An 11,243-nucleotide genomic window follows, 5' to 3' on the forward strand; every position below is an offset into this window, starting at 1 on the left:
GCTAATTGTGTGATTATATTATTCATACATGAACAGAGTTCCACCCACCACCCATACCAAGATCCAGGGCTCTCTGTACTTTCACACACACATACCCCCATTCCCTCCATCACTAAGTACCACTGTGCTCTTCCCTGAGGGTTCACATGCATTTCCTCAGCAGGCCATTCCTATCCTGTAAAGCAAACAGAAGTGTGCAGTAGCTGAACAGATGTACTGAAAATGTAAAGGAACCTCTTACCAAACATTTTTGCTTACTGAATTAAATTAGAAAAGGGGCAAGGCTGTAAGTTTTCCTTGACACCAGCCTCCCACAAGCTGGTGCTCCACATGCTTTGAACTCCAACTCCCATCAACCCCAGACAGCATGATCAACAGTCAGGGATTATGAGAGTTGTACAGTGGTACCTCGGGTTAAGAACTTACCGGTAATTCGTTCCAGAGGTCTGTTCTTAACCTGAAACTGTTCTTAACCTGAGGTACCACTTTAGCTAATGGGGCCCTGCGCTGCCGCCACACAATTTCTGTTCTCATCCTGAAGCAAAGTTCTTAACCCAAGGTACTATTTCTGGGTTAGCGGAGTCTGTAACCTGAAGCGTCTGTAACCCTAGGTACCACTGTAGTTCAAAACATCTGGAGTACACTAGAGAGGGGATGTCAGCTTCGCACAATCCAATGTCGCCACATTATTGCTCTCTTGCTGTTTGGAGGGGTAAAGGTAAAGGTACCCCTGACCATTAGGTCCACTTGCACAAAAGCAGGACAACCCCCCACAGAACATCTGTGGCATGAAACGTTACAGGATTTCACCGGAAGCTGTTGGACATGTACTGCCGGGACGTATATGAATCTCAGGCTAGAGTGCAACAAGCCAAACCAAGGCAGGAAATAATGAGGTTGACTTTTGGTTTTTCGGCTAAAAAAAAAAAAAGCTGCAGGACAGGAATATACACCAAACATTTAACCCCCAGCCCCCAAAAAGAATCCCGGGAGCTATACTTTGTTAAGGGTGCGGGGAACTATAGCTCTGTGAGGGGTAAATCCCTGGATTCTTGTGGGAGGTGTTTGTGCTTTAAATTTATGGCGTGTACACGATCATTGTCTAACTACCGGGAAGGTGCGAATGAAGTGAAGAGTAGCCGGCATTGCTAAGTGTCAGTCATTACTACAGGCTGGCTTGTTCTGTCCACTTGCCATCCTGGCTCAGGGACACGTGTATTGTCACCTTTGCAAAGCAGGACACGTGTCAGCAGAGCTGCATTCCCCTATCCTTAAAGCCCAGTGACGGGGAAAGCGACACTTGGTGGCACATATTGTTTCTCAGCAGCGCTGAAGGTACAGAACCCCCGACGCCGGGTGTGTCCTAGAAAAAAATATACAGGCTAGTCCACCCAAGTCTGCAACCCGAGGGTCACTTCCTTCGGATCAAGCCCCATGGAAATCTGTCCGATATAAGCCTCACTACGCATCGCTTCAAAGCAGAGCAACAACAACCAAAAGATCCCCTAAACGATCACACGCCCCGTCGTGCAAAACCCTCATTAAGCCTCTCCTCGTCCGCTTCCCACAGTAGCGCAGGGCAACATCCTCCTTCAGCGCCGGAGTCGGAGGAGTCGAAGAAGCTTCACTTTTCATCCTGCGCAGGCGCCGCTTCGCCGTGTTTGGTGGTGGGGAGAGCCGGAGAAGCCGAGTAATTCTGCGCCTGCGCAGCGGGCTCCTTCCTCGGCTCGCTCGAACTCTCGCGTGGTATCGCGGTGACTAGAGTCGGTTCCCGTTCAAACACTGGCGGGAGTCGGACGGCGCCGGTCCAGATAAAGCGCCGAAGGAGGAGGAGGGGAGTCCGCTCCGTTGTGTCTCGAGGGCCTTGTCCAGTTAGCCGAAGGGAACTACTGTGCTGCGGCCTTTGGCCGGTAGTACGCGGTGCGCTCTGTACATGCCCAGGAGAAATACTTAACCTCGTTGACGCTTGTTATCCGCTGAGCCGAGGGAAGTTCCCGGGGTGCTGCTCGTCTTTGGGGGTTTGGAGGCCTCCGGAGACTTAACGGTATGTGTGCGTTGTATTTGCAAATACGTGGCCGGAGGTGCAGCAGTAAACGACGCCACCACGCAATAATAATAATAATAATAATAATAATAATAATAAATTATAAATATTATTATTTATTTATACCCCGCCCATCTGGCTGGGTTTCCCCAGCCACTCTGGGCAGCTTCCAACAAAACACTAAAATACAATAACCTATTAAACATTAAAAGCTTCCTTCAACAGGGCTGCCTTCGTATGTCTTCTAAAAGTTTGGTAGTTATTTTCCTCTTTGACATCTGGTGGGAGGGTGTTCCACAGGGTGGGTGCCACTACAGAGAAGGCCCTCTGCCTGGTTCCCTGTAACTTGGCTTCTCGCAGCAAGGGAACCACCAGAAGGCCCTCAGCGCTGGACCTCCAGCAAAGGCCATTGGCTCCCTCTTGACCCTTGGGTAGACCAGCTCTGTCCCCTGCAGGGCTTTTCCCCACCCCAACCTTTGCATTGAGCTGGTAGGCAGCTGTTTTGTCTCTTCTCCAGGCAAGGTATAACCAGCTCCTTCAACCTTCCCTCATAGGACCTGGTCTCCAGGCTCCTCAACATCTTTTGTCTCCCCCTCTAGACACCTTCCAATTTGTTGACGGCCTCCTTAAAATGCCCACAGCTGCAATACTGGTCGGTATCTTCCTTGTAAGCTGCAGTTTGCCTGTGATGTGTACAGAGATACTGTATTCCCTTGCAGGGAAGTGGGCAAGACATGTGTCATGGATAGGCAAACTAAGGCCCCGGGGGCCGGATCTGGCCCAATCGCCTTCCAAATCTGGCCCGTGGACGGTCCGGGAATCAGTGTGTTTTTTACACGAGTAGAATGTGTCCTTTTATTTAAAATGCATCTCTGGGTTATTTGTGGGGCATAGGAATTCGTTCACTTTTTTTTTTCTTTCAAAATACAGTCCAGCCCCCCACAAGGTCTGAGGGACAGTGGACAGGCCCCCTGCTGAAAAAGTTTGCTGACCCCTGACATATGTTCTGGCCTCGTCCATGTTGCTTTCCCCAACCTTTGGAAAGTTCAGGCCTGCTATGTCTCTGCTTCACCACCTTGGATAACGCAGCTCTTTAATAATAATAATAATAATAATAATAATAATAATAATAATAATAATAATAATGTTTTTATTAAAGATTTCTTAGTTTACAAAAATCCGTGCATTGTCTCTTTTTTCAAGTTGTGTTCTCTACAGTTCAGTTTCACTTGTTTTCTACAGATCAGTTTCATTTGTTGTGAGACATTAGTGTTGCATACAGTATTAGGTTAGGAAGGAAAGGGGGGGAATGGTGAGTGGGGTGGGGTCAGGTGGTTATGCTTCTATTGTACTTAGTGTATGTGTGGGGTTTTGTGTAAGCGTCACTTGTATAGGTTCTCTTACTATTTGCTTGTATTTCCTTGGTGGTGAGAGAGGTTGGGGGTGGCCTAGGGTGTGGTTGGTTGTCTTTGGTTGGCTGTAGTGAGATTCGTTTTTGTGTGTGAGTGTGTGTGTATTTTTGGATCAGGTTATCCAGATTGATTCGTATGCTGTCAGCTGATTGATAACGCAGCTCTTGAAGATGAAGCTGGCATGCAAATAAAATGATTAAAATCAGTCAGTCATGATAAAACTCATAAAAGAGGTGCTGTGGATCAAACATTGGGAAATGATGTCTTTAAATTCTAGGCTGTCAGTGAAAACCTTTGTTTAATTCCTTGTGCCTGAGGTGGCCCCTGCACTTCATGCATCCTATAGGTTCCAGCAGTTTATCTAACAAACATGCGATGCTTCTTTCCTGTTCTTACAGGCTTTCAATATGGAGAATGAGAAGTCCAGGATTCCTATCTACAGCTTGCAACAGCCCAAAGTGATCAGTATGCCAACAGGTGTGTTAGGCTCTTGGGAGAACTACTGTATTGTTACTGTTTTCACCCCTATGTTGCTCATCTTCAAGTGCTCATCCTAACTGCTGTGGCAGCCAGGATGAATCTCCCAGGCTAGGGGGTGGCTGGAGAGCCTGTAGCCCTCCAGATGTTGCATCACTCCAGCTCCCATTGGCCAATAGTCAGTGATGATGGGAGCTGGAGTCCAGCAATTTTTAGAAGCCCACAGGTTCCCTGTCCTGTCTAGAATTTTCTAATAAGCTGCTTGCCTTGAGTTGAGCTCTGCCGTGCGATCAAACCTTAAGTTGGCACCATGTGCCCAGACCTTCATTGAACCTGCATTGAAAAGTCATCTAGGTAAAACAAGGGCCAAACTATTTACCTTTCTAAATGCCTGGTGTGGTTGTGGGTTTTTAGGGAGAAAAAAAAAGTGGGTCATCAAATGCTGTTTAAATGTGGAGACTGAGGGAGGTGCTGTCAATAGTGTGAGTTACTGAGTTTCCTTTTGTTTTTAAATGGATTCTTTATTTGCAGATCCACATTCAAAAAAGCAATGTTTTGTCAAACCTGACCTGGACCCCTTGAAAGCTCCTGATTTCACTTTTGGTGAAAATGTTCCTGTGCGTACTGCCCTCAAAGACACAAATCAAAGGTAAATATAAGTGCATACTACCATTGAGATTTTCTATGGAAGCTCTACTGAATGTGCCCTAGACACCTGGGTTGCACTTGGCTGGGATATGAAGAAATAGACAGCTTTCTTCAAAGCCACGCCTAGTTTTTGGAACTCCTTACCCATTTAGGCCTCTCTTCTACCAGCTGATCTGTTGACATTATTGTCTCTTCTCTATTTTATTATTGTTAGTCCTGCCTTCCCGCCCCTGCTTTTTTATAAAAACATGTTTAGATGTGCAGGCTGCTTTGAGCTCTTCTTTTAATGGAAAGGTGTTGTAAAATAACTTTTAAAAAGCAAACAAAGCTTGTAATCATTGGTATTTAACAACAAACATGGCTGCTTGACATTTCTCAGCAAATGTGCTGCTTTATCCTAGAATCAATAGAACTAACAGGGAGCTTGGAGGTCACGTTGTCCATCCCCTGCTTGACGCAAGCTGCAAGAAGCATTGCTATGCTGCCTCTGCCAACCAGCTTCTGGTTTAATGTCCCAGTGGTGTCCAAACTTTTTTCAAAGAGGACCAGTGAAGGGCCGTGGGGGCCAACCAAAGGGCTGCCCAAGGTTGTTGAAGTTTTTTTAGGATTTTACCCCAGGAAATAAACTGCCACAGGGGCTGGGTTAAACCAACCAGCGGGCCGGATCAGGCCCCCGAAATGGACTTTGGACATGCCTGCCCTAAATGAATGTGAGCCCACCACCACTTGATGTAGTCTCATCCAGCCTGTACTATTCTAAGTTCTTATACAGCTCAGGACGAGGTTACTTGAGAGACTGCTTTATCCCTTATGCATCTAGTAGATTGTTGCAGTTTGCAAGTTTCTCCTGCAAGTGCCAAAGATCTCTGAAGCCTGCTCTATAGTAACTCGGAGCAAGACTTTTAGTGTGGCTGCCCCTGTTCTGTGAAATAGCATTTCTGTCAATAGCATTTCTATCTGCACTTTCTGGAAACAGTTGAAGGTTATGTTCGAACATACTTTACCAGCTGCATAATGGATCTGTACCCTGAATGCGCACTTGTTGGGATGGTTAGCCTTGTTTTAAATGTATTTGCCATTTTGTGTTCTTAATTGTTTTAAATTATTTTATGTGTAAAAACGCCTGGAGATGGTGGTTTGGAAGGTTTAATTATTAATTATTAAATTAATAATAATATAATTAATTAATAGGTTTATCATAATGTTTAGCCAAAAGCTACTTCCTTGCAATTTCTACACTTGATGAAATGTACCAAATGGTGTGAAGGAATTTTGGATTTAAATAATGGCAAATGTTCAGAGGATCAAGCTGTTAGTTAGTTTGGCTTTGTAATATTAAGAAAAGCTACAAATATCATTATTTAACTCTATTAAGGTTCACGAAGAAGGCAACACAGCCACCACCCAAGAAAGCAGCAATGTCAACGGCTCGAACGTGAGTGTCCCCAAGCAAAGCTGTTTCTTATGCATTTTATTTCTCTGCTTCCTACTCGTTCACAACGTGACTATATATGTATATAGTTTTTTAATTCTGTTTAATTTTTTTGAATGATTTCCCCCCCCCCCCCTATTTTTTAGTGGTTCTTACTATTATCTGTAAGCCGCCTTGAGTCCCATCAGGGAAAAGGGCGACCTATATAATAAATGTTGTTGTTGATTCCACATAGGAATGGATTTAGATCAAATTAACATTTCTTAAGTGATGACCTCATTTAAGAAAATGCAGAATATCATATAAACATCATGATGTATTTCTATGTTTATTTTGCATTATGTGATTTTTCTTTAAAGTCACCATGCAGCTTCATTGTGCAGCTATATACAGTCATACCTTAGTTTTCGGACAGCTTAGTTCTCAAATGTTTTGGTTCCCGAACGCTGCAAACCCGGAAGTGACTGTTCCAGTTTACATACTATTTTTGGAAGTCAAACTTCTGACAGGGCTTCTGCGGCTTCCGATTGGCTGCAAGAGCTTCTGGACATTTTGGAAGTTGAACAGACTTCTGGAACGGATTTTGTTCGACTTCCAAGGTACAACTGTATATACTTCTGAATCCACGGTGAACACTGAAATGTTCAAGAGCAGTAAATAGCAAAGCTGTGAATGCTGTTATCATAAGCTGGTCAGAATGTGCTTCTTGATTAGAATATTCCTCACATAGCTGTCTTCATTTCAGCTGTGTAACTTAGGGCAGGGATTCTGGGAGGGAGTCATTTTGTTGCTGCTATTGATAAATAGTTGGGAGTCAGAAATCCTTACCTGGGTAAATTACCCAAAGATCTGGTACACCTGGATCTACTTTATCCCCTCTGCCCATGTCTTAAATGACAACTCATGTATATTTACCTCTTTCTATCTATGGTGTTCTGTGTGAGCTCTGTCTGAATGTTAAATGCAGACAAACTGCTCATCCACAATGCATCAGTGATATGTTTTTTATCCTATAGCCCTATGAGCAGATACAGACGGGAGGCTGAGCTCCGAAACAAGAACAAGCAGTTGGAGTCTGCTAAATGGGAAGTGAGCTCAAAGCTGATGGAAGCAGAGGTAGGAAACAAACTTGATTCTGATTATTCTAAATGATCTCAACTGTGCATAGGGTTCCCCCCAGATTTCCAACACCCTTCTAAGAAGATTAGGTAAATTCATAAATAAATGGAGAATAAAGCCATTGATGGCTACCAGCCATGGTGGCTGTATGCTACCTCCCAAGATCAGAGGCATGTTGCCTCTGAATACTAGTAACTGGAGAAGAACAGTGGGAGAGGGCTGATGCACTCGTGTCATCTTTGTGGGCTTCCTATAGGAATCTGGTTGAGCACTGTGGGAAGCGGGATGCTGTACTAGGCAGCCCTTTTGGTCTGATCCAGCAGACCAAATCCAGGACAAGATGCTAAAATATCTTGTCGCGGCATTGGCTCATTGGACTGTACTTGCCCAGTGGGCCACACTGTGTGTGTGTGAAGTTATTTAAAAATACAGTGGTACCTCGGGTTACAGACGCTTCAGGTTACAGACTCTGCTAACCCAGAAATAGTACCTTGGGTTAAGAACTTTGCTTCAGGATGAGAACAGAAATCGCACAGCAGCGGCGTGGCGGCAGCAGGAGGCCCCATTAGCTAAAGTGTTGTCTCAGGTTAAGAACAGTTTCAGCTTAAGAACGGACCTCTGGAACGAATTAAGTACTTAACCCAAGGTACCACTGTATGTTACCAGATTTAAACAGGTTTTGAAAAGGCCATCCAAGAAATTGGCTTGTAGAAATATTGTTAATGCCTGCTCATGCCAGCGGTCTATGCGGGGTGGAGGGCAGGCTTGCTTCCCTCTAGTGTGTAGTTTTTCATCCCTCCTGCGCCAGGCAAGCAATCCTTAAATGCTTGAAGGCCTAATAAAAACTGGTGCTCTGCTGTTTGGTTTAGTTATCTGTACTTGCAGAAAGATCTGAAGAATACGAAGGAGCAGTGTGATAGTCTGGAAAAAGAAAACCAGAAGCTGAAGAAATTTCAGGAGAGCTGCATGTTGATCTTGGCAGCTAGGAATTGTGATCCAGGTATAAAATACAGTTGTTTCTCTGCTCTCTCCCCTGTACGTATACATCTGCAGTATACCATGACTTGTCCCCTAATCACAGGAGTTCCCTGTGATTTCTTTTCTCTCTCTCTCTCTCTCTCTCTCTCTCTCTCTCTCTCTCTTTCTTTCTTTCTTTCTTTCTTTCTTTCTTAGTTTCCTACACTGGATGCAAGGAGGTTGCAGGGCCTTTTGGGACCTCCTGTGATTAGGGGACATATACAGGAACACCTGTACACTTCTAGGTGCTTCTTTTTGGTTATCCCACTGAGTGTATAGCGCCCCACATTTGCCTTTGTGTATTCTTGGAGGAATGTGCAAAAAGGACTATGAGCTGGGTTTCAGGACAGGTTAAAAATCAGAGTGAATGTATGAAACTGTTTTAAGTTTAATTTGGACCATTGGTCAATCTAGCGCAAGCTTATCCACTGATGGGCAGCCACACTCCAAGGCCTAGAGCAAAAATCTTTCCCAGTAGTGCGGCTTTAAGTGGAGGTGGCAGGGGTTGAATCTTCTGCATGGAATGCATGTGTTTCACTGCTGAACTTATAGTCCCTCCCCATGCGATCACACTGTGATCTGCAGAATCTTTTAAATTCTTAATTTGGTGTTTTAGATGGGGGAGGGGGTTATTGGTTAGTGTGGGGCGGTGTTCTTGTTTTTATTATATATCTTGTTTTTATCTTTATTTTTATGTCGTGAACTGCCCTGAGATCTATGAATGAATGGCAGTGTAGAAATTCAATAATAAATTTTGAGTTGCTTATTAAGGATAGTCCCAGAACTATGGGAATGGAGGCCATGCTTCTGGTAAATTAATGGCATATGTATGGTTCTGACTTGTAATTTTTTTTTCTTCATTCCAATTAGCTACAGGTGACAAAATTTTGGAAGAGGATGAGGAGAACAAGAAGACACAGGCTGAAGTAATGGTGAGAGAATGAACCATTTCCTCTTCCCTAGGAAACTGCTTGCCTGACTCTTCCCCTCCACCTGCAAAGTTTCTTCTATGTATTTTGCTGAGTTCCAGCTGTCATGGGTCCTATATAACTACAGAGATACCTTCTGAATATCTCCAGGACAGGATTTGACAGAACTGCTGTCCCTGATGCATGGCAGTCAATGTGATGACCTCTACATGTTGCTAGGCGACTGTCGTTATCCCTGACCATTGGACATGCTGGCTGGACCCCACTTTGTCAACCCCTTCTTGTGCCTTTTCTTTCAGGACTTGATGGAGAAGCTGACTACTGACCTTGAACTATTCACTCAGATGGCAAAAGAGCAAAAAGAGAATCTTCAGGTAAAATACGAATTGTCTTCCAGTGTGGTGTAGTGGTTAAGAGCGGTAGTCTCGTAATCTGGTGAACAGGGTTCGCTTCCCCGCTCCTCCACATGCAGCTGCTGGGTGACCTTGGGCTAGTCACACTTCTCTGAAGTCTCTCAGCCTCACTCACCTCACAGGGTGTTTGTTGTGGGGGAGGAAGGGAAAGGAGAATGTTAGCCGCTTTGAGACTCCTGAAGGGGAGTGAAAGGCGGGATATCAAATCCAAACTCTTCCTCTTCTTCTTCCTTCTCCATTACTGCCAACATACAGAGCATTTAAGCCTGACCACCACCACTGCTAAGTCTCTAGACACAGAGCCAACACCACACAAATTCCTTTCTTCTAAATGTTTTTTCTTGTCTGCTCACCTGATGTCAACCACACCTCCATATATGTATGCAAACTTCTTACTTCTGTTTGGCAAGAGGGGAAAGGCCTGAACGGACAGCAACTTCGCACTGCAAGCGAGCCACTTTGCAGAGTGATCTTGTACCTGCTAACTGAAAACAAGTCGTGTAAACCTTGAAGGCTAGCAAATTTATTATGGCATAAGCTTCATGGACTTCAGTACATAATGTTTCTGCTGCCTTTCTGAAAACTGAAAATACAAGTTGTGTGTAGAATACATTAACTATTAATTTTCTTTCCTCGTAGAAGACACACGACAAATGGAAGCAGGTGGAGGAGGAACAGGCCCATTTCTTAGAGCAGGAGCAGTGTTTTCATAGAGAAATGGAAGATTTGTTTGCCATTTTGGATCAGGCAGAGGAACTTGTTAATTCATCATAACAAGAACTGAGCCATGTAATCTTGTGCTGATCTGCTTCCTTATTGGACTCTAATATATAGAGCAGGGGTATCCCTTGGAACTTTATAGTTTTAATAAGGTTTGTCTTTGAAACACTTTTTTTTTCCCTTTTCTCTGTTTTGTTTTTTGTAAATAATTTTTTGGGGTAATTAATTGATTAAAATAAAATCAATTTAGAATGAGAATCATACGTAGGATTTCTTTTTTTCTAATACAATGAAATAAAAGAATCAATATAAATGGAATTTTAAAATACAGCATCTAGTACAACTTATTACAATTGCTACATCAAGTATAGAAAGCATTGTGGTCTGTCAAGGCCAACAGCAGTTTTCAAGTAGTTCTTGGGGAAATTTGGGAATCAGTGCAGTGGTTCCCCCCTTTTCAGGGGGGGGGAAATATTTCTGATCAAATTAAAAACAGGATTTATTCTGTATCTGTTCTATAAATCCGCTCCTTTCTGCTTGGAAAATAGGAAAGTATTCCTCTATGTTTCAGGACTGTCTACAACACTAGTATTACTGTACAGTTGTACCTTGGAAGTCGAACGGAATCCGTTCGGGAAGTCCATTCAACTTCCAAAACGTTCAGAAACCAAAGCGCAGCTTCTGATTGGTTGCAGCAAGAACATTTGGGTTCCAAAGAACGTTCGCAAACTGGAACACTCACTTCCGGGTTTGTGACGTTCAGGAGCCAATACGACAGCATACCAAGGCACAACTGTACTTGGTTTCACTTTAGTATCAGGGCAGGACAATGAAAGACAATAGTAATGGAACTGCAGACTTGTGAGGCCTTGTTTCCTTAAAAACTGAATTTACACAACTGCATCTGTTTATTCACACCCTGATGCTTGACTTTTTAAAGGGGAGGGGTCCTTATTTCAAACCAATGAAGTACTCAAGTTTAGCTTCTCATAAGCTATCAAGTACAGTGAGTGTATTAAGGTGCAAACTTGT

The 11,243-nt window shown here is 43.8% G+C and overlaps 1 protein-coding gene across 1 annotated transcript; it reads left to right on the top strand.

Annotated features, from left to right (window-relative positions):
- The first annotated feature begins 1,749 nt into the window (after positions 1–1,749).
- Positions 1,750–10,469, top strand: KNSTRN (kinetochore localized astrin (SPAG5) binding protein). The gene is made up of 9 exons (XM_083745567.1): positions 1,750–2,044; positions 3,855–3,933; positions 4,465–4,582; positions 5,957–6,016; positions 7,030–7,129; positions 8,018–8,132; positions 9,020–9,081; positions 9,378–9,452; positions 10,131–10,469. The coding sequence occupies exons 2-9, from the start codon at positions 3,864–3,866 to the stop codon at positions 10,263–10,265; spliced, it is 735 nt and encodes a 244-aa protein (XP_083601693.1). The 5' UTR covers positions 1,750–2,044; positions 3,855–3,863; the 3' UTR covers positions 10,266–10,469.
- The last annotated feature ends 774 nt before the right edge of the window (positions 10,470–11,243 follow it).

The sequence above is a fragment of the Podarcis gaigeae genome (assembly GCF_964106915.1).
Source record: "Podarcis gaigeae genome assembly, chromosome: 1".
Taxonomy (NCBI): Eukaryota; Metazoa; Chordata; class Lepidosauria; order Squamata; family Lacertidae; genus Podarcis; species Podarcis gaigeae.

What these genes read in the sequence shown, in the direction of transcription:
- KNSTRN (XM_083745567.1), top strand. Translation starts at nt 3,864, where the DNA reads ATGGAGAATGAGAAGTCCAGGATTCCTATCTACAGCTTGCAACAGCCC. An exon ending in CTCAAAGACACAAATCAAAG is followed by an intron (nt 4,583 to 5,956) that starts GTAAATATAAGT and finishes AACTCTATTAAG; the next exon opens with GTTCACGAAGAAGGCAACAC. An exon ending in CAAAGCTGATGGAAGCAGAG is followed by an intron (nt 7,130 to 8,017) that starts GTAGGAAACAAA and finishes CTGTACTTGCAG; the next exon opens with AAAGATCTGAAGAATACGAA.